Source organism: Cucurbita maxima, unplaced genomic scaffold (genome assembly GCF_002738345.1).
Source record: "Cucurbita maxima cultivar Rimu unplaced genomic scaffold, Cmax_1.0 Cma_Scf00008, whole genome shotgun sequence".
In the NCBI taxonomy this organism is placed as follows: domain Eukaryota; kingdom Viridiplantae; phylum Streptophyta; class Magnoliopsida; order Cucurbitales; family Cucurbitaceae; genus Cucurbita; species Cucurbita maxima.
In genome coordinates this window covers 2444964-2467366 of record NW_019272024.1, presented here as the reverse complement: position 1 = coordinate 2467366, position 22403 = coordinate 2444964, and the positions used below count along the sequence as shown (strand labels likewise).

The 22403-nt window shown below is 36.6% G+C and overlaps 5 protein-coding genes across 5 annotated transcripts; 2 read left to right on the top strand and 3 right to left on the bottom strand.

Moving 5' to 3' along the window:
* Positions 1-164: 164 nt before the first annotated feature.
* Positions 165-878, bottom strand: LOC111483122 (60S ribosomal protein L27-2-like). Its single transcript, XM_023129262.1, has one exon. The coding sequence runs from the start codon at positions 786-788 to the stop codon at positions 381-383; it is 408 nt and encodes a 135-aa protein (XP_022985030.1). The 5' UTR covers positions 789-878; the 3' UTR covers positions 165-380.
* A 1577-nt stretch (positions 879-2455) lies between these two features.
* On the bottom strand, positions 2456-3149 carry LOC111483151 (60S ribosomal protein L27-2-like). Its single transcript, XM_023129301.1, has one exon. The coding sequence runs from the start codon at positions 3073-3075 to the stop codon at positions 2668-2670; it is 408 nt and encodes a 135-aa protein (XP_022985069.1). The 5' UTR covers positions 3076-3149; the 3' UTR covers positions 2456-2667.
* Positions 3150-4014: 865 nt separating this feature from the next.
* LOC111483109 (serine hydroxymethyltransferase 3, chloroplastic-like) lies at positions 4015-7725 on the top strand. Its single transcript, XM_023129249.1, has 12 exons — positions 4015-4122; positions 4464-4708; positions 4884-5076; positions 5199-5373; positions 5459-5576; positions 5658-5770; positions 6036-6158; positions 6517-6621; positions 6728-6814; positions 6895-7002; positions 7088-7160; positions 7237-7725. The coding sequence occupies exons 2-12, from the start codon at positions 4492-4494 to the stop codon at positions 7509-7511; spliced, it is 1587 nt and encodes a 528-aa protein (XP_022985017.1). The 5' UTR covers positions 4015-4122; positions 4464-4491; the 3' UTR covers positions 7512-7725.
* A 1151-nt stretch (positions 7726-8876) lies between these two features.
* On the top strand, positions 8877-18043 carry LOC111482634. Its single transcript, XM_023128516.1, has 5 exons — positions 8877-9422; positions 10405-10550; positions 13154-13210; positions 14457-14532; positions 15508-18043. The coding sequence occupies exons 1-5, from the start codon at positions 9353-9355 to the stop codon at positions 17583-17585; spliced, it is 2427 nt and encodes an 808-aa protein (XP_022984284.1). The 5' UTR covers positions 8877-9352; the 3' UTR covers positions 17586-18043.
* Positions 18044-18285: 242 nt separating this feature from the next.
* On the bottom strand, positions 18286-19472 carry LOC111482635. Its single transcript, XM_023128517.1, has 3 exons — positions 19328-19472; positions 19138-19228; positions 18286-18838 (listed from the first exon to the last, which is right to left on the bottom strand). The coding sequence occupies exons 1-3, from the start codon at positions 19414-19416 to the stop codon at positions 18614-18616; spliced, it is 405 nt and encodes a 134-aa protein (XP_022984285.1). The 5' UTR covers positions 19417-19472; the 3' UTR covers positions 18286-18613.
* Positions 19473-22403: the final 2931 nt, after the last annotated feature.

The window sequence follows — 22403 nt, the reverse complement described above, 5'->3', positions numbered from 1 at the left end:
ATGATTTATGTTAGACTTATCTATTGGTTACAAAAGTGAATGCTCAGAGTGAATCAATATCTACTTCTAAAGAAGATTAAAAGCTTAGAAACATATTAAAACCAATGCAAACAACTCCATATTCAGATCGCAAAACTGACACATAAGGCAAAAATATACTCGGATAAGCAGGTGCAAGTCTAAAATGTAGCATTATAACCAAGAAAATTTGTCGTCGAAGCGATCAGAGTACATCGACAGAAAAAGTGAACACTAAAACAAGCTAACAATGTAATGTAGGACGTAAGATCATTCGAGAACAGAAGGGAAAAAACAATAATAAAGCTGCTCAGTAACCTAATACGAGAATTATCCAGAACAAACACATAACTGAGCAGGCTTCAGAACCTGAGCTTGGTGAAAAACCACCTATTCTTTCCGGTCTTAAACCTCTCCTCGAACCTCTTCTTGGTCTCCTTAGCGGCGGTGACCTTCTTGTCCTTGGATTGCAATGAATCGATAGTGACGACGTCTTTAAGATCGACATCAAGAGTGTACCTGGTGGGCATCAGGTGCCTGTAATTGACTAGCTTGATGAAGGCCTTGACTCGGGATTTCTTAGCGGTCTTCTTGGAGGAGTCCTTGCGGATGACCTTGGCAGGATACTTTTTTATTCCGGCAACCAAGCAGTGGCCATAAGCCCGATCCCGCGTTCCATCGTCGAACGCGCGAATGATGACCGCTTTTCGGCCGGCGTAACGACCTTGAAGGACGATCACAGCTTTGTTCTGCTTGAGGAACTTCACCATTGTCGATTTCTCCTCCCCTCTGTGTTTTGCTTCCCCTTCTCCTTACTCCCTTCTCGTCGCCTCCAACTGACGAAGAGTGAATTTATGTTTCCCCAAAAATATAGTTTTTAGGGTTTTCTAGTGAAATTGGGCTTCTCCTTTCTAATTGGGCCCTTCTCAAATGGGCTTTTGTGTACTGAACTGGGCCGAGTATTAGAGTGTCGCTTCGTCGGCCGTCTCTCTAAACCATAAATCTTTTTTTTTTAAAAAAAAATCATATTATTTGAGCTTTTTTAATTGGAAATATTTCACTTTTTATCCTAAATTGGCCAACTGTCAAATTTAACTCTAAACATTCCATTTCTTCGATTTAAATCTTAAACTCGACAAGTTGACAATTTAAACATAAACTTTCAATGTCGAGTTGACATTTTAAACGTAAACTTTCAATTCATCAAGTTAAGCCTCAAACTTAAATAATTGTTTTAATTTAGATGTTCGGTTAAGTTTCCATTTCAACCTCTATTGATAAATTCTCCACACTTGCTTAGAGACTTGTGTTAGTTTAGATGTTCGGTATGTAATCTTCTATGATTACTAGTTTAGAGCAAGATTCTACTCGATTTACCATTCTTTTGTGTGTGTAAGAAATGAGGTTTCTTAGCATTGTAGTTATCCTCAAAAGAGTACTATTATTCTATTCTTACTTCTATTTCTCATTGTTGGTCTATTTTTACTTCTAATCTTTGTCCTCTTCCCATCTAGCATTGGTATCGACTTGACGAGATTGATAATGAAGGTTACAACTAGTTCATTGTGTTCAAGTGCACCACCCTATCTGTCGCATCGTTTTTTTAATATTATAGATCGCATTGTAGTCAAGCTCAAACTTCTCAACATTGGCAAAACTGTCATGGTTGATCACCACCAACCACCTATCGTACTTCGTAACAACAGAAGGTGAGGATTGGCGAACAAGAAAGGAAGAGGCGGGATATATAGTTAGTGACACAAGAATCCACTTTTTTACGTGGATCCTACTTTCGAATGATAGGTTCATGATTTTTCATAACGGTGCTCATCAATCCAAAACAATTTATTCGTACCTACCATAAGCCATAAGCAACGTTTGCATTTTTTTCATGTGTAGCACCCCATACAAGTTTCTGATTTCCATACCCTCCCAACCCAAATCCCAAAACATAGGTAAAGAACATCGTTTATAAAACCAAATTTATATTGAAGTTCTTCGTAAAAATAAAAGAAAGTAGATTCTAAAACAACCTCTAAAACGGCCAAGAAAACAAGTAATTGAAATTTCAGAAGAGTCCCATCGGATAATTCCATGAACAAAAAAGTGGAAATTCAGCAAGCAGCTCAACAAAAGGAATAAGATCATTGCATTGTTGCTATCAGCTTGTCTACATTGTTATAGATCTATTATCGGACAGATCATTGAGAGGAACCTTTCAAGTAATTCATTGCACGATCGTGCATGGCTTATTACCAACTAGTTGCAGATTTTTTACTCTCGTATACAATCCTAGTATCAACTTAAGTAGAAATCCATGGCAATAACGAACAAAATATAGAAAACCACGAACTGAAAATCATGACAATGTAGACAAACTGATAGAAATGGAATAGAAACTCGAGATTAAGAGAGAGAGCAGAATTACCAAAGAAGCTAGACCCTTGAACTAAATTAATTTGACATATAAGAATAACTGATTCAACAGTAGCTTTACAAACGCTGAAAATTTCTCATCCAAACGATTAGAGTACGTTCATTGAAAAAGGTAGGTCCAAATAAACTACTCTGTTTATAAAAACAAAACGAAGTACGAATACTTGAGAATCCAGAATAAATCCACAACATAACAAAACCAGATAAATCTCTTTAGAACCTGAGTTTGGTGAAAAACCACCTGTTCTTCCCGGTTTTGAACCTTTCCTCAAACCTCTTCTTGGTCTCCTTAGCAGCAGTGACCTTCTTGTCCTTGGATTGCAATGAATCAATAGTGACAACATCTTTAAGATCGACATCGAGAGTATACCTGGTAGGCATCAAGTGCCTGTAATTGACGATCTTGATAAAGGCCTTGACACGGGATTTCTTAGCAGTCTTCTTGGAGGAGTCCTTTCGGATGACTTTCGCCGGATACTTTTTTATCCCGGCAACCAAGCAGTGGCCATAAGCCCTATCACGCGTTCCGTCATCGAACGCGCGAATAATGACCGCCTTCCGGCCGGCGTAACGGCCTTGAAGGATGATCACGGCTTTGTTCTGCTTGAGGAACTTCACCATTGTCGATTTCTTCTCCTCTCTGCGTTTTCCTTCCCCTTTTCGTCGGCTCCAACAAGATGAAGAGTAGATTTAGGTTCCCCTTACAATAGGAGTTTTAGGGTTTTCTGGTGAAATTGGGCTTCTTGTGTAGAATTGGGCCCAGTTGAAATGGGCTTATATACTGAACTGGGCCGAGTATTGTAGGAGGTTTTTTTTTTTTTTAATTTATTTTTATGCAACTTCTTTAAAATAATTTATAGGATAACTATATATATATATATATATATTTGGTAGAATACAATTAATTAAAAATGATAATTTATTATATATTTTTTTAAAGCTCGAGTCTACCATAATATGAATTAAAATTAGTTAATTTAGCATGGTATAATTATTCGATTTTCTGCAAATTTTCCATCCATCTAACTCGACCAGAATATCTCGGTGTCTCTAATGTTCGAGTTAGAATATTTTGAGGTTCGTGTTTCTTTTTAAATTTGGCAAGACCCCTCTAGCCGCAATAGTGTGGGGGTGTCAGAAGCTATTGCCTCGTGGCCAACTCTCAAGGGCTGAAGTTCGACGTAAAGCTTTTTGGTTCTTTAGTTATAGCAGCGGGAGAGACGCCTCGCGAGCCGGGTTGATTGAGATGAGGCCTTTTGCAACTTGCTTCAATCACGCAGTTATATAGTGTCCTCGAACTTAGCCGTCCGCTCCTAGCACATATGGAACGAAGAAAGAGTGAATCATGGATTCTCTTACTCCATCATGGGTAGAAAGTCATAATTACCTAATATATATTAATTTAGTTAAAATAGTATTATAAGTTTGTTTTATTAAAAAATGGGGAGGTAAGGTGGGGGCTAAATTTGTAATTTTAATAATTAAATATAAACTTTTATGGTTTAATAACCGCGGACATGGAAAAGACACGTGCTATTGCGGTTAGATAATTACTAGCTAGTCCTTGGAGCCAAGCAAATTACAAAATAATTCGATTATTTTTAAATTGTTCGGAACCCTACGCCTCACCGTCTCGTCCGCCGTCGTTCTGATCACTCGTCGTCGCCGGTCAGTTCTCGTTCTACCATTTCTCAATCAGCATCTTACCTTCTTTGATCCTTTTCCGTCCATTTCTCGTGTTTTCCGACTTCGGTTCTCTTTTATTTTTCCCGTCGATGTTCTGGTATGTTGGCTATAAACTATTGATAGTTTTTGTATTCACCGTAGAAGAGTTTCAGAGCGTGTCTCGAAATGTTCTGTGAGTCATAGAAAATTATTGTGCGCCCAAATACGATTCTAGACTATGCTGCGTGCTGTTTTTTGAAGTTTTGATGTTCACTGAAGTTATTGTCGTTCTGTAATGGCGTTTGGCTGGATACTGAAGTTCGTTTTGTTATATGAAATTTTAGGAATTTTGTGAAGATTTAAGTGGACAGAATGCAGGCTGTGGGAGGTGCTGCAATGATGGGCTCTTTGCAAGTTGTTGTTTGTGCGAAGGGATCGTGTTTTCCTTCAAAAGGTTATGGCATCCGTGTGTTTCCGCAAAACAGGAGAATGAACATCTTGAAACTCCGTAAATCCTCTAATGTTGAAGCAAGCATGGTTGCGGGGAAGCAATCATCTTCCTTATCTGTCACCGTTCCAGACATTGAAGGTGAAATATTATCTATTGCCATTCACCAATTTTATGATTTGTTTGAAAAGAATGGCATATCTGTTTGATCTATTTAAAACTATGCTAGATTTCCTTTGTTTCTTAATCACAAACGAATTTGAGTTCAATTGAGTGGGAGAAATTAGCTTAGGTTGACTTCATTGCTCGAATGCAGGCGTAAGTGACTTTGTAGACAATGGTTTGAATGAAATGGATCCCGAAGTTCAAAGTATTATCAAAAAAGAAAAGGATCGACAGTTTAAAAGCCTTGAACTTATTGCCTCAGAGAATTTTACGTCTCGAGCAGTTATGGAGGCAGTCGGGTCCTGTCTCACAAACAAATATTCCGAAGGATTACCTGGAAAAAGGTGAAATTTCTTCATTTGATGTACTATGGACGCGATTCCAATTTTCTTTTTGGGAGGTCTTGAGATTTTTTGTTGTTGTTAAGAGGATTATGCAAATTATGAGTTTTTATTATGCATCTTAGATACTACGGTGGCAATGAACACATCGACGAGCTTGAAACACTCTGTCAACAAAGGGCTCTAGCAGCATTTCGTTTGGACAATAACAAGTGGGGTGTAAATGTTCAACCATTATCTGGTTCACCTGCTAACTTCGAGGTTTATACTGCAATTCTTAATCCACATGATCGGATCATGGTGAGTAGTCTCTTCATTAGCTTTTTAATCACCGTCTTATTTTGGACAATTGCTGATGTTACTGATTCATGTTAAATGGCTTTAGGGTTTAGACTTGCCTCATGGAGGACATTTGTCTCATGGGTTTATGACACCAAAAAGGAGGGTATCAGGCACATCAATTTATTTTGAATCTATGCCTTATCGTCTTGATGAGACTACAGGTACCTCCCACGTGGGATCTACTGTTTTTTATGGTCTCTTTCATAGTTTATGCATTCTAATTAAATAGCAAAATCATGCAGGTATTGTAGATTATGACATGCTCGAAAAAACTGCCAACTTGTTTCGGCCAAAGCTGATTATTGCTGGTGCAAGTGCTTATCCACGAGATTTTGACTATCCTCGCATGAGAAAAGTGAGGATTTATCTAAATTTAACTTTGTTCATCATTTTCCATTGAGTGGCCCTATTTAGAAAATAAGTTGTGTTGGATGATGAAAGTCCCACATCGGCTGATTTAGGGAATGGTCATAGGTTTATAAACAAAGAATACTCTCTCCATTGGAATGAGGTCTTTTGTGGAAGCCCAAAGCAAAGTCATGAAATATACTTAATTTGTGGAGAGTCGTGTTCATCTAACAAGTTGCATTAGTGAATAATTACTTAATTTGTTCTGGTAGATTGCCGATTCTGTTGGTGCTTTTCTCATGATGGATATGGCTCACATAAGTGGGCTTGTTGCTGCTTCTGTGGTCGCTGATCCTTTTGAATACTGTGATATCGTGACCACTACAACACACAAGGTAAAAGATAAATTTTGCTAATGGGTGCTTCCTTTTTAAGTACTGGTTTTCCTCTTAATTCATTTTATCTTTTGAAATAAGAAACGTGTACATTTAAGAACTGAAAATAAAAGAGGAATGAACAACCTATCGGCCAAGGTAGAGACGGTCCCCTGGGAGAAAGCTAATACCAAAAAATAGAGAAATTAAATTCATTTCTTACTCATTTACTTGTATTGAAATTTTTTGTCATTCTTCATATCATTTTGCCTTATCTTAGAACACATTAGCTTCATATATAATCTGGTATGACGATGATTGTTCTTCGCATTAAAGAAACTACTTTCTTAGCCTGAAAGAGATATCAAATTGTCTGCAGTCTCTGAGAGGTCCAAGAGGTGGCATGATCTTCTTCAGGAAGGATCCTGTTCTCGGAGTCGACTTAGAATCTGCTATTAATAATGCTGTGTTCCCAGGATTACAGGTTGGTCCAACTAGTCTTGTGGTAGCACATAAAGAAGAGTTGTTTGTTTTGCTCGATACTTTGCCTTCGGATCCTAAGTATTGTTTATTTTGTGGCTGTCATGCAGGGTGGTCCTCATAATCATACAATTGGGGGACTTGCTGTCTGCTTGAAGCATGCACAATCTCCAGAGTTCAAGGTCTATCAGAACAAGGTACTTCAATTGCTCCATGAGCTAAACATGGTGTAAGACACTGTTTTCTTATTTTTCTAACACAGTTCTTCATATTTTAGGTCATCTCCAATTGTAGAGCTCTTGCAAGTCGACTTATTGAGTTAGGTTATAAGCTAGTCTCTGGCGGAAGTGACAATCACCTAGTTCTTGTCGATCTCCGGCCATTGGTAAATCATTGTTTCTCATAATTGTACGTTTAACTAACAATTGTAATAAAGCATATGTTAATCTATAAGTAAATTCTAACAACAGGGTATTGATGGGGCACGAGTGGAGAAAATTCTCGACATGGCCTCAATCACTCTCAACAAGAACTCTGTTCCCGGTAACGACGCGTGTTTTCAAAGGCTGTTCGTCATATCCTGTTTTCTTGAACTGACTGTTGGCTGTTTTATACACAGGTGACAAGAGTGCTTTAGTTCCAGGAGGCATTCGAATCGGGTCCCCTGCCATGACCACCCGAGGATTCACCGAGAAAGAGTTCATAGCAGTTGCAGACTTTATCCACGAGGGTGTTAAGATAACTCTCGATGCCAAACCACTGGCCCCAGGATCAAAGCTCCAAGAGTTCCTCAAGTTCGTGACAACCTCTGATTTCCCTTTGATCGACCGAGTTTCTGATCTTCGCTCGAGGGTTGAAGCTCTTACAACTCAATTCCCAATACCTGGCCTGTAAGTATCACTTCACAGAAGGAAATGGGTATACATTTACAATAAACAGCGTCGTGTTGTATCGTGTCATGTTTGTGTTAGTTGTACTAATAAAAACCAGATAGTTTGGAACTGTTGTTGCAGCTACGTATGAGGCATTGGTTAGGTACGTTCATGTTGGCAGATATTAATATTTGCCAACACGTTCAAGTATTAGTTCATACGAATGCTTTTGAATAATTTTGAAATTTTGATTTATAAATTTTTAAAACTTTTTAAACTTTTTGTGAATTAAGCTTTAAGATTATAATGTTTTTTTATTAAATTTTAGACTTTGAAAAACAGGAAAAAAAATTATGACAAATTGATGTATGCTGCTGTTGGCCAATTATTTTATTTATTCATAAATATAAATAAAATAAATATGGAAAATGTTAACAATTATAAGGTTTTTCCATTATATGGCAAAATGAAGAAAAAATGGAGAATCGTCTGTTTCATCATAAATAATGACAAAATATCAATAATTTATTTATTTCGAAAACAAGTCAAATGATTACTTTTTTAAAATATATTTCTTATAATCAAAATTAGGAACAATCCATTATTTCAAAACTATCCACAATTATCCACAACCCATTAAATCTACAAAATCAATGATTTAAAATTTTTAAAAATGTCTTTAAAGAATAAAAGTATATACTTTTTATAAAACCTACCTCCTAATTTATATTTAATAATAAAGTAATCATCATCCACTTATTAAGACGACCAAAATAAGAAAAAAACTCTAATATGTTTAAAATTTTATAGTACAGTAGATCGAACTGAGTTGTAAACTTTATTTAATAGTTGGTCGGTTGACCCGAGCAACTTACAAGTGATAGTCGCAGCACCAGGAACTTTCAAGGATATCTGATTACGGCTTTTGCGCTACTTCGAGATGAGCTTTTTTTTAATAAGGGCCACCCATTAAAATTTAAAAAATAATTAAACATAAAATTAAGCTAATTTATAAATAAAGTAGAGGAAGAGAGTAAAATATTGGAGAGAATAATAAAAGAAGGAAAAAGACATCACAAGCCTCGCCCCCACCCATCGACATCATATGCTTTTTATTTTTCCCTAATTATTATTTATTTATTTATTTTAAGTAAGAAATGTATCGCTCCTAAATCCTAATCCAAAAGAATATCCTCGGTAGCGTAGCACTCACTCAAACACATAATATCACACCATTCATTAACTGCCACGTGTTCCACTGTTTCTCTCTCATCGTTTCCTCCGGATTTGTCTCACTAAGCACGTGCCTTCCGCGAGCGAAATAAATACATAATTAAATAATTAAATCAAAAAAAGAAAAGAAAAAAAGAAAAGTCTTCGTCTTCTCTCTCTCTCTCTTTCCCGACCTTTCATCCCTGTAAATTACCTAAAGCCCAACCTCCAAAATGTTCCTATTGTATTCTCTCTCTCTCTCTCTTCGAGAGAGATAGGTCTTCTTCTTCTTCTTCTTCTTCTTCTTCTTCTTCTGGTCTTCACTTATGGCCGGAATTTGTAACGCTGTTTGATTCCTGTAATGCTGGTGTTTTTCTTCTAGTGAATCTTGGGTTTCAGTTTGAGATAACCCTAGAATAGAAGCTACCGTGTTTGTGAATTGCTTTGTTCCTGGAGGAGGAGGTGGAGGTGGAGGATTATGACTACAGCGTTGTTTTTTGTTGTTTGGTTGTAGTTTATCGGCTTCTTCGTCTAGCTTCTGCTCTTCTGCTGCTTGTTTGTGTGTGTGTGTGTGTGTGTGTGTGTGTGTGTGTGTGAGTTTTCCATTTTGGTTTGTATGGTTTGTCCATCTCTGTGTTTCTTCGAGGCTGTATGATTCTTTCTTATGCCATGGAACAACCTGATGCCAAGGATTTGAGGGACTCTGCGGAGAATTCCTCTGGTGAGCTTTATTGTTTCTGCTTCGAGATTTGTTTCGGTTTGTTGTTGTTTTTTTGTTCGTGGATATATGGAATTGTTTTGTCACTTTTGCGATCGAGTTCTTCTGGAGCTTGTTTGGATGTGCTGACTAGTCGGTGGGTGAAGGATTTTGTTGGGTTTTGTTTTTGGGGTGATATAGAGGGCTGTAACGTTGTGTAGGTAGTTTGGGACCTTGGGTTGGATGTTTTTTTTTAGTTTTTTTTTATAATTATTCTTGGTTACCTTTTGTGGTTGATTACTTGTAGTTTAATTATGTTTTGCTTTCATTTCCATCTGCTTTTGTTGAAGTTTTTCTTTGTGCTGAAGCTGTTCTTGTAACTTTTCTGCAAGTATGCTTGCATTTGAATGTTTAATGGCATCGATTGTTATGTATTGTTGCCTTCAAATCGGTCGTTTTTGTGGTGGTATAATCCGTTAAATCTGACTTGTGGCCAAGGGGAGGTTAAATCTCACAATGACAGAAGGCTACCAGAGACCTTCATTGTTTGATTATGTATTGTTGCATTCCTGTTTTATTCTTTATTTGTAATTTGTGAATTGCCAGTTCGACTGGGTTTCTTCCATGTTATAGGACGTTTTGGCTGAAAGTGACTTGAAACTTTTGGGGGTGGGATTATTGTTGTTAGCTATTAATATCTTTTAAATGGTATGCTCCTTTAATTCCCATTGCTTTTTTTTCTTTACTCTGGTTTTTAGTTTCACTGTTATTAAACCTTGTTACTCAGCTGCTGGGTCTTAGTTCCCTCAGTTTGTATTTTCTTATTCTCGTCAAGAGTCTCTGTTTTCTATAAAACTGAACTATCTACTGGGTTGTTTTGAGACATATGCAGGGAGGTGGAATTTTTCAATTGGAATAAATTTAATGGCCCTCAGTTTTTGGCTTTTTTCCCCCTCTACCTTATTTTGTAAACGATTGACTGATAATCTTAGTTTTATCTATGCAGCTAATACACTCTTTGATGCTTCACGATATGAATTTTTTGGTCAAAATGTCGTGGGAGAAGTGGAGCTGGGAGGTTTAGAAGAAGATGAAGACGTTCCTTTATTTGGATCTACAGATGAAGAGTATCGTCTATTTGTTCGGGAAGAGGTAGGTTTCATTTCACTGTTATGTTTCTTGGATTCTATTTTTTTGCCTGAAGGAAAGAGAGTAGGTCAGGTTTTCATTTTTGTCATCTGGGAATTGAGTTTTAAGATCGCATGTTATTGCAGAGTGGGAGTTATAATAGTTGATTTATTTCTTGGGTAGATTCTCATCTCTACACTAATTAAGGCTTTTGATTAGAATAGGGTCCTCAGTTCGCAGTAACTAACTTATAAAAAGGTGTCAATGAGCCAGTGGTCTCTAAGATATTATCAGATAATCATAACAACTAACTCCTTGTGTTGCTTTGCCCGTGAGTTTTTGCTTAGCAGCTACTTTCTATTGATTTCAATTGTTTGCATTTTGAAATCTTGTTCGGGCTGTGGTGGAAAGTTGATACTTTTAGGGTAAGCCCTACCCCTAATCTTACTTCTGGTGCAACGTTGAAGGAGATTTTAGCTGTCCCAATTGTTCTAGGTCTAATGAAGGACCTTATGGCTAGTTGAAATTATGTCCATCATTTTTTATGTCCTTGTACATTCTTTCATTTTTCTCTATGAAGGCTCGGTTTCTTAATGAAAAAAGCATGAGTATTGTATAGGGAATTCGGGTTGGGAGAAATGGATGGTTTTTCAAATATAGCTATCATTATCCCGGTAAAGTTGGGTATTGATTATGAAGAATATACGTCAGATGCCAAATATCTGGCTATATCCCCAATACACTAAGTACTTCCTGTTATTACACAAAATACCCTTCAACTTCTCTCATCAAATTTCACGAAGGATGGCTTTTGACCTGATGAAAGAGGTACTAGTTGCAGGTGGAAACTGACTTCAAATAAGCTTTATAATCTGTTAAGATAATAAGAAGGGTACTGTCCAGAAACCTTTTTGATGCAGGATCATAAGGAAATCATATTTGGATTGGACATCAAACCATTCCAGCCTCTCTTGTTTCCCACCCCCGAAAGAAACTTGATGTCCCTGCAGTTTCATAAAAAAAGGTTGTGAGTTTCTAAAAAAAATAATAATAATTTTTTTTTTGATGCTAGCTAGAGTTGATTGAGCCATGTTGAACCTGTTCCCCACAGACAAGGTGAAATTCCCATTTTCTTCAGATTACTGATCGTCCTCTTCAACCCCAGAATTTTAGTATCTAGTACTGCTTAGAATTTTCCAAGGCGTGGTATTCAAGAACCAGTCCTCTACTACACCCAAAGTTTTCTGTTTTAACTTTGCTTTCTTTTATACACATTGATACCTTCAATGCCTGACATATTTACACGTATATACAGCATCGCCTTTTCTCTGAGTGCTTGTGAGTGAAGATTTAAATAGGTTTTGACTAGAAACAACTGGAAGAACGTTTTTCCAATTTGAGGTGCTAAAAAGAATTTCAAAAAATTATTGTTGATAGGCAAGCAGTCTTTAAATATTTATAGTTCTCTTTTATTGACGAACAACTTTTTCCAACTCATTGGTGCCAAAAGTACAAAATTTGGACACATCTGTCTTAATACTAAAAGTTATATATACTTTCTCGGGGTATTTGGATTGAGAGAAATAATAGGATAGATAGATGGAGCGATTGTGTGAGGAGGTCTTGGAGGGGGCTAGGTTTAATACCTCCCACAGGCAACACTTTGTGGACTTTTTCGTAATTGTGATATTGGTTTGATTTTGGGATTGGGTCCCTTTCCGTGGTTAGTCATTAGGTTCCCTTTTGATTATTTTATTTTATTATTTGAAGATATATTTTTCATCTTCCTTATCTTTCTTTCATTTCTGTCGATGAAAGTTTGTTTCTTATTTGTTTCTTTAATTTCGTTTTACTGCTTATGAATGAAGATTTGGGAGGTTTTGGGGTTCTTGTAGGCTTGGGCAATATGTCATAGCCTGTTTATCCAGCCGAATGTAGTGAATTTTCTTTTTCATGCTTTCCTTGGATTTAAAATAGTTCTTGTGGTTAATTGCGCATATGCAAATTTAACACAATAAGATTTTGGGCTTCTATTTGGACCTGTCATGCAGGTTTTTTATTATCCTGATAATTAGTGATTCTAATCTATAGCAGACGTTTTACCATGCAGTTTCTCTTCTTTAGTTGGACTACTTGTTCTTCATCACAAGCATAAACCTCCTCTTCCAGTGATGTTAATGTTCTTACCTTTATGTATCAATGTTTGCACCCTTTGCACCACTTTGTGCACGGATAATACTTTTTTTAGGATTTTAAACGAGTATCATGTGTGATGTTGCTTTCCATGCAAAATCTTCTTCTCAACTGTGCCTGTGCCTGATATGATGACATGGTTAAAGTTTATATTTTGAAATTCATCGACTAAATACTATATTTGGTTCCTTGTGAACACTTTTTGGAACAGGCTTTATCCTTTATGCTGATTACATATCTAAGTACCACTATTGAATGTCGAACGTTAGATGTTGACCATTTCTAACGTTTATTATTCCTGTTTTTGTTTTTCCTGTTCTTTTTACTTTTTTGGTTTTGAATAAATTGCGAAGTAAAATACATATATATTTAAAAATGCATGTGGAAGATATGGGTATCAAAATTAATTTTATTTTTTATTTTTTCCTTTTCAGAGTGCAGGGTTGGGATCTTTATCGGAAATGGATGATTTGACAAGTACTTTTGCGAAGGTATGCGTCCATTGTCAATTACTCGTATAAATGTGAAATTAATCTCTTGAAATTTTTTGTTGCTGTGATCTATTGATACGTTTTTTTGGTTGAATTAAATATCCAATTGCTTTTAATTGAGAAAAAAAGTCCAGATGATATGAAACAGTTTTCTTTTCCCAAAATAATGATGCAACAGACGTGATTTCATTTTTGTTTATTACTTTGCTAAAAGATTTATACCAACTACCTACCATCATGATAGCAGTTGCTTTGGTTACAGGATAGTTACAACTACTCTACTAACAGAAAATATATTAACCCATAGAATACTATACGAGCCTACACGTACATCAATTAATTTATCTAGAAGATAATAGTTTAATGTACGCACATCTGATGCTCATGCATTACAGACAATAAACTAACTTGCTTTCTAGAAGAAACTAACTTTTTTTACAAAGTGTTTCTTGTTTATGTACTGGTTTATAGCAACGGCAGTCTTGATCTGAATATTTCTTTAGTTTTGATTCTCCCTTGGAAAAAAAAAAAAAAGTTTTTAGTTTCTTATTGGGAAAAAAAAAAAAAAAAAAAAAACAAAAACAAAATCTCACTCATAGTGATGCACTTTCATTTCCCTTGTTTTTTATTAGAATCTAATGTGTTGGCCCCTCTGCATTCTATCCTGAGTTCATGTTATATTGAGGAGATTGTGATGAATTTGCCCTTCCCTGATAAGGGGAATGTTTTGTGGCTAGCTTGTTGGTTTGCTATCGTGTGGGAAATGTGGATTGAGAAGAACAATAGATTTTTTAGAGAGTGGTGAGGTCTTTAGAAGAGGTTTGAGAAGGGGTGAGGTTTAAAGCCTCTGTGCCGGCATCCCCTTTTCGGATTTTTTTTTTTAAAATTACAAACTTAGTTATTCTTTTGGATTGGAGTCCATTCTTATAGGTTGTTGAGAGCTGTTTTGCAGGCTTGTTTTTTTTTTTTTTTGGATTTTTTTGNCCTCTTTTATTTCCCTCAATAAAAGCTAGGTTTCTTACCCAAAAAAAAACAGAAAAGAAGAAGAAAAGAACAGATAAATAAATAAAATATTAGTTCACTGTCTATTAATATGATTACAATATTCTTACACCCATCAATTTTGCCGTTCCACCAGTCATTGTTCTTTCTTTCTTTTTCTTCTTCTTGTGCATGGAAATAATAATTTTCATTGTTGTGTCCCTCTTTTTTTTTTTTTTTTTTTCCTTTTGTTTCTTTTGTGCAGTTGAACAAAGTTGTTACTGGACCAAGACATCCAGGAGTCATTGGTGATCGAGGATCTGGTTCTTTTTCTCGGGAAAGTGAGTTTTTTATTCTCAATGGAATTTCTATATACACAGATAACTGCGTTTACATATTTATTTGTTTATTTGGATAAGAAAGATAAATTTGTCTATTCATAGAAAAAGGGAGGAAGTACAAAAGAAGGAGATGGCTACCCCAAACTGCCAGAGGGGACTCCTAATTGGCATAAGTTTGCAACAAAATAATACTATAAAAGTTGCTGTGGAGAGAGCACCAAAATAGAAGATTATATCTTTATTAGATCCCCAAGAACCTTGTAAGCTCGAGCTGTGCTTATATCCCTGGACAAGTATTCCTATCCCTTTCAAGTTTCAAACAAAAGTTTCCGAAGGAGGGCCACCAGTGCATTAAATCAAAAGATCTTGATCTTGGCTTTGCCCAAGTTTAACTTTTGGGGAAGGCCTAGCTTAACTTATAAATACTGAAATGCTCAAACCTACTATAGGTTACAAATGGACAAAGGAAAACAAGATATAGGTCATCTTCCGGATTTTTCCTGCACATTACGTTCCTGTAACCGACAACGATGCCAAAAACATTCTTTTGCAATCTGTTGCCGGTATTAAGTAGGCCAAAATGCCTAGCAAACTCTCACACCTCCTTGACACCTTAGCTTTCCAGATGGTACCGATAAAGGGATTGATTAACATCAGCCTCGTCACCATCTTATTTACAAGAGATTTCACTGAGTATGTGGCATCTCACTTGAGTGACCACTTCTTTTTATCTTTCCTATTACTATGAATAAAACTCATGAGAAGGCTTTTCCCAATCCACAATCTCTTGATCTAAAAGGGTTCTTCTAAAATTAAGCCCCATACCCAGTTCCAGCAGACCAGCATTGTGCTTATGATATTTTTTCTTCAGTTGATTTGTTGCCTCGTCCTTAAAGTTATAGTTTCATTATTAGTTCTAATGTTCTAACAGTAATTTATCTCTCTTTGTGCTTATGATTGTATTATCTTCTTTAGGTTCATCTGCAACTGATTGGGCACAAGATGGAGACTTTTGTAATTGGTTAGAGCAGCATGTATTTGATTCAGAATGTTCTCAGGAGGAGAAGAGATGGTCATCCCAGCCTCAACCAGATCCGAAACCTTTGTATAGAACATCCTCTTACCCTCAGCAACAACCTACACTACAGCACTATTCTAGTGAACCAATTCTAGTACCGAAATCTTCTTTCACATCCTTCCCTCCTCCAGGAAGTAGGTCTCAACATGGTTCACCTCGTCACTTACATATTTCATCCCTTCCGGATGGAAGTCAGTTACCCTTATCTGCACCAAACATCACTTCTTTATCCAAGTCTAATCTGCAGTTAGCTGGTATGCATCATGGCTTGCATTATGGAGGCAACATGCACCAGTTCACCACTCCCGGCCTTTCTTTTAGTAGCAGGCCACAAAATCAGTGGATTAACAACGCTGGTCTATTACATGGAGATCATTCACATCTGTTTAATAGTATGATGCAACAGCAACTATCTCATCAAAATAGCCTTCTTTCCCCTCAGTTATTGTCAGCTCATCAACAGCTGCAACAGCACAGGCTACATCATCCAGTTCAACCATCTTTGGCGCATTTTGCAGCTCTTCAGTCTCAGCTGTATAATGCCCATTCACCATCCTCACATAGAGCAATGCTTGGATTGACTGATGTGAGAGATCAGAAACCCAAGTCGCAGAGAGGGAAACATAACATGCGTTCTTCTCAGCAAGGTTCTGAAACCGGTAGTCAAAAGAGTGATAGTGGATCCATCCAGTTTAGATCTAAGCATATGACAGCTGATGAGATTGAGAGTATTCTGAAGATGCAGCATGCTGCCACCCACAGCAATGATCCCTACATAGATGACTACTATCACCAGGCTCGTGTTGCCAAAAAAGCTGCTGGTTCAAGATCGAAAAATGCATTTTGTCCATCTCGAATAAGAGAGTTTCCATCCCGATCTCGTAGTGGTTCAGATCAGCATTCTCAATCCACACCTGATTCATTGGGAAAAATACCCCTCACTTCTATTCGTAGACCTCGCCCCCTCCTTGAAGTTGATCTTCCATCCTCAGGTTCTTGTGATGGTAGCACTGAACAGACAATACCTGAGAGGCCTCTGGAGCAGGAACCGATGCTTGCTGCTAGAATTACCATTGAAGATGGTCTCTGTCTTCTCCTTGATATAGATGATATTGATCGGCTTTTACAACACAATAAACCGCAAGATGGAGGTGTCCAGCTTAGACGAAGGCGGCAGATGCTGCTGGAAGGTTTGGCAGCATCACTTCAGCTTGTTGACCCACTGGGAAAAAGTAGCCATGGTGTTGGCCCATCTCCAAAAGAGGACATCGTGTTCTTGCGTTTGGCCTCTCTTCCCAAAGGTCGAAAGCTTCTTTCTAAATTTCTCAAGCTGCTCTTCCCTGGTAGCGAGCTTGCACGAATCGTCTGTATGGCCATTTTTCGTCACTTAAGGTTCTTGTTTGGTGGACTTCCATCTGATCCTGGAGCAACTGAGACAACATCTAATCTTGCGAAAACTGTTTCTGCCTGTGTTAATGGTATGGACCTTCGTGCATTAAGTGCTTGTCTCGTTGCAGTTGTCTGTTCCTCGGAGCAGCCACCACTACGCCCCCTTGGAAGTTCTGCTGGAGATGGAGCCTCTATTGTTCTGAAGTCCATTCTTGAAAGGGCTACTGAACTGTTAACCGATCCTCATGCTGTTAGTAACTGTAGCATGCCTAATCGTGCTCTCTGGCAGGCATCGTTTGATGAATTCTTCAGTCTCCTTACCAAGTACTGTGTGAGTAAATATGAGACAATAGTGCAGTCATTATTTTCACAGACACCATCAAGCACCGACGTTATAGGGACAGAGGCATCCAGAGCCGTCAGCCGCGAAATGCCTGTGGAGCTTCTTCGTGCTAGTCTTCCTCACACCAATGAGCCCCAAAGGAAGCTTTTAATGGATTTTGCCCAGCGTTCCATGCCAGTTGCAGGATTCAGTGCCCATGGTGGAAGCAGTGGGCAAATGAATTCAGAATCAGTTAGGGGTTAGGAATGGAAATCATGATGAAGTGCCAAGTAAATGATGTTACCAGCAAGATGGTTATTTTCTGCATTGCCTCACCTCCTTCAGGAAGTGTAAACGTTCTCGGTGTTCGATGAGGCAGGATGCGATGACCGGTAAGTAGCTGGCCATATCACAGGAGTCACTTGAGGGGCTTCTACTTTATCTATCCATTTCAGCGTTTTCTTTTAACATTTCTTAAGGAAAAAAAAAGTTCATCGAAAAATGCTTATTCTGTTTAATAATAGTCATGCATAAATGTGTATTATCAAAATTCTTAATGGGGTTGTGACGGGAGCTTTATTTTGGTGCTCTGTCTTTAACTTGAGGCTGAAAAGTCCAGAAAGTAGGTGTCGTAGAGGGCAGCAGTCATTCTGAAACTTTCAGGAGTTCTCTTTTCCAGACTGATTTTTTTCTTTTATTTGGAAGATGTATGTTTGTTCAAAGTTTCTCCAGGCCATTCTCTCAGTGATCTCCCACAGCTGGATTAGAAGTATATGATGTCTTCTGGTAAAATTCTAGCTCTCCCCTGTCTTTACATAAATGGGCTGGGCTTTAGGATACGATTCAATTCTTAGTGGGCTGATAATTGGGCTGTTGGGGTGTTGCGCTGTGGGTTTTACTATCAATTTAAATGTAGAGGCACCATTTGGCCCAACTTCTACCCCTTCTCCCCCCTAATGTGTTTGATTCTTTTAGGATGCTTTTTTTCTTGCTGTCAAATGCTTCAGAACAAAAGATGCAGATTCTCATTCCAGAGATTAGTTTCAATCAGGTCGTGTCCTGATAGATGTTTCTTTTGCACTGTAACTCGGGGCTATTGTGTTTTCATTTACACGTTCGAAACGAATTATTTTCTCGTAGTACTTTTTTTGCTTATTTCCATTCAACAATACAAGAATGTAAGTAGAATAAGAGTACAAATGAAGAGTTTTTGATTGATTGATTGATCGATGGATTGTTTGATGATGTTGGGAGGCTCAAACTTCGCTTGAATCAGGTAAGCGGTTTGGTTATTACAATTTGTGATATGGAGACATTGATCGAATTCTTCTTGCTTTTCTCCTTTGTAGGAATCTCTGCAGAGATTTCTTAATGGGGAAACCTGCATTCCCATTCCCATTCCCATTCCCATTCCCACTCCCACTCTTTGGCATTTGCAGCAGACTCAACCATTCTGGGTTGGTCCATCTCGAGTTGCTACTCCTCTCTCGGCTTGCTACCCATAGTATGGCTCTTGCCTACAATGTTGTGTACCCAAAATAAACATTGTTCATTAACTCTCTATTATCTTCACTGATCACTATCTCTTGAATGTAGGCACGCCACGAAGTGGACTTCGACCACTGAACTATTACTAACAGATGCTCGGATTCTAAAGTGAGTTCGGTATGACTTTTTTTTTTTTAATGGCATCTTTTAGAAAAAGCCTTCGAATCCCTTTTAGAGTTTCTAAACCCTTTACACTATTACAAGAGTTAGGGTAAGTAAGCATATGAGTTTTACAATGAAAAGAAAGTAGATGGGAATGAGCAATTACCTGGAGCTCAGTAAAGTCACAGAGGGAAAGTGTTCCATTATAGAACACCATGATCTGCTGCTGTTGGTTCAAAGTAAATGGCATAGCCATCCTACATCCATAAACACAAACCCAAATTCCAATTTCCATGTAAGTTTTAAACAAACAAGAAAATGATGAACAAGAACAAGAACAAGAACTTCTCTCTCACATGGAGGGAATTGCAGAGAATTGGAAGTTTGTCTCTGAAACAGAAGAAGATGGCCACAGCCCAAGCTCCAAACTGAACTCCCTTCCCATTTGCCAACCTCCAATACACAATCCCTTTAGCTCTAGAACTCCAATGAGACCTTTTATATATAAGAGAGAGAGGGAGAGAGAGAGGAAGATGCTTATTTAGGCAAGAAGAAGAGAAGGTGCCTAATTTGGGGGTAATGCATAAATCACAAGGGAATAATAACAAGGAAGATAAAATAATGAAGTTATAAAAAAATATCTACACGTTTAAGAAGGCCTAAGCAAATGGGCATGTGCAAAACGAGAATTTGGAGAAACATGCAAACCAAACAGAGAAATTAATAGGCAAAAACAAAGGGTATCATATGCACAAATTGCAGCTCTTTTTGCCAAAAATGGCGATGGCAATGGGTAAAGGCATTAGGTTTGATTAGAGGTTTTGAAGGCGTTTGTGGAGATTGGTCACATGTGATGAATTGAAAGACATACAAAGTTCCCCACTTTGTTCTATCTCTCTCCATTTTCCACCCAAAATCGCCTTCTTTCCTTTCCTTTCCTTTTACTAATAAATCCTCGTTTTTCTTTCCAAATATTTCTCGTTTTCTTCCTCTAAATCGGTTTGAATTGAAAATCGATTTGTAGGTCGAACAAATTAGATAAATAATCAAGAACCCGAATACCTATTTCATCTTAATGTTCTTGTTCGCTTCATAATTTTCACTTTTTAATCTGAAAGATATCATAATATATATAACTTAATTAATTAAAGATTATTACAAAAAAAAAAAAAAAAAACAATAGAATGAACCATTTCCAAACTTCAGCACCAAAAATGTTCAAATCTAATTTCAAATATTGAGCAAAACTATAAAATATGACACCCATAATTAAATTAAATAAATGGGTAAAATTCAAAGAGAAAATTAAATCAATACTTTTTCTTATTTAAATTTAATAAAATTTTTAATTTTTGTGTTCTTAATTATTGTCTTAATTTCTTCTTTAACCTTTCAACAAAAACCTTCACTCATATATCATTAATTATGATTATTTTAAATGCTAGTTTGGTATAGACACGAGGCTATTTAATTAAGTAAATCAACCAAATTCATAACATCAAATTAATTTACCTATTAATTATGATTATTTTTAATGCTAGTTTGTATAGACACGAGGCTATTTAATTAAGTAAATCAACAAAAATCATAAAATCATAATTAATTTACATATTAATTATGATTTTGATTGTTAAGTTAAGTTAGAACCTAAAAAACATAATCGTTAAAAAAAAAAATCATGAACTAATGAGATTATAAGCTAAAAATTATTGGAAAGTTGTAAAATTTGTAACAATAATTATTATTATTTTTTATTTTTAAAGGGATTCAGAAAAAAATTAAAAATAACAAAAAAATAATAATAATAATTAAGGTTAGGTTTGTGGAGCTAAGAACAAGAATGTGTGTGCATTAATTAAAGCATGTGAAGTGCGCTGTAGGTCTCTCACATGGCACGTGCGAGTTGTTCTTATATTGGAAAAACACTGTTTCCAGCCACTCATGTGCCACCACGTGGATTTCACAATCTTTAAAAAAAAAAATCTCTCTACTGCATTGCTTGATGTGTGATTTATTTTTCACTTTCTAAACGAAAAAGAAAGAAAATAAATACACATTTGCATATGGGGATCGAGTGAGGTTGAAGAAGTGTATTTTTTGTAACTCGAAATATGAATATGTTCAAAATCAAGTAGAAAAATATTAATCTGAGTATAGCTTAGTAGATAAGATATTAATGACTATTTCAAAAGTTAATAGTTTGATATTATAATCGTTCAAGTCCACTGCTAACATTTATTGTCCTCTCTAGGCACCCAAAGATGACAATATATGTTAGCAATTAGTTTGACTTGTTATAAATGGGAGATGGTGTGCAAGTGAGGACGCTAACCCCCAAAGGAGGTGGGTTGTGAGATCCTACATTAACAGGGTGTGTCTAGGAAAACACAAGGAGTACAATATCTCTGCTAGCCGTGAACTTGGGTTGTTATAAGTTTTGGCTCCATATATAATTAAAATAAAAAATATATATATTGTGACAAATAAATGAGAAATAAAAAATAAAAAGGTCAATTTGGGAAGAAAAAGACTTCCCAAATAAAAGTAGACAAAGAGATTTTAATTAATTGATGGTTGCTAAGTGGTTAAGGAATTGATGGATTCAACTTTATTATAAATTTGTATAATATTTTTTGCAAGAAAAATGTGGAATTTCCATTTTTGGAAAAAGTTTATTGGATGAAAAGGTGGTGCTATTCTCTATTTTAGCCTTATTCCTAATTTTTTATTTGACTTTTAATCTCCCAACAATATTATTAAAGAGTCAAAAGTACTTTTAAAAAAACATTCGAATTTACTTGTACTAGCTGAGCTGAAAGGTTGCATTTTTAAGTGAAGACTTGAATAAAAATCCCTAGACATGTTTTAAAATTGTGAAGGATGATACGTAGCAGGTTAAAGCAAACAATATCTACTTGCTATGGGTTTAGACGATTACAAATGATATTAGAGTCAAACATCAGACAGTGCGTCAGCAAGGACGTTAGTCTCTAAGAGGGTGGTTTCATCTACTCGCGATGAGCTTGGACTGTTACAAATGTTATTTGAGTCAGACATCAGACAGTGCGTCAGCGAGGACATTAGTCTCTAAGGGGGTGGATTCATCTACTTGCAATGAGCTTGGACCGTTACAAATGGTATTAGAGTCAGACATTAGACAGTGCGTCAGCGAGGATGTTAGTCTCTAAGGGGGCAAATGATATTAGAGTCAAACATCGCACAGTGGATTTCATCTACTCGCGATGGACTTAGACGGTTACAAATGGTATTAAAGTCAGACATCGGGCAGTGGGTTAGTGAGAACGTTAGCCTCTAAAGAGGTGAATTGTGAAATTTCATATAATTGAATTTATTTTAAAAAATATGAGAACTGTAATTTAGAAGTATTATTTATTTATTTTGATAATTATAACCTAAACAAAATTGTACCCA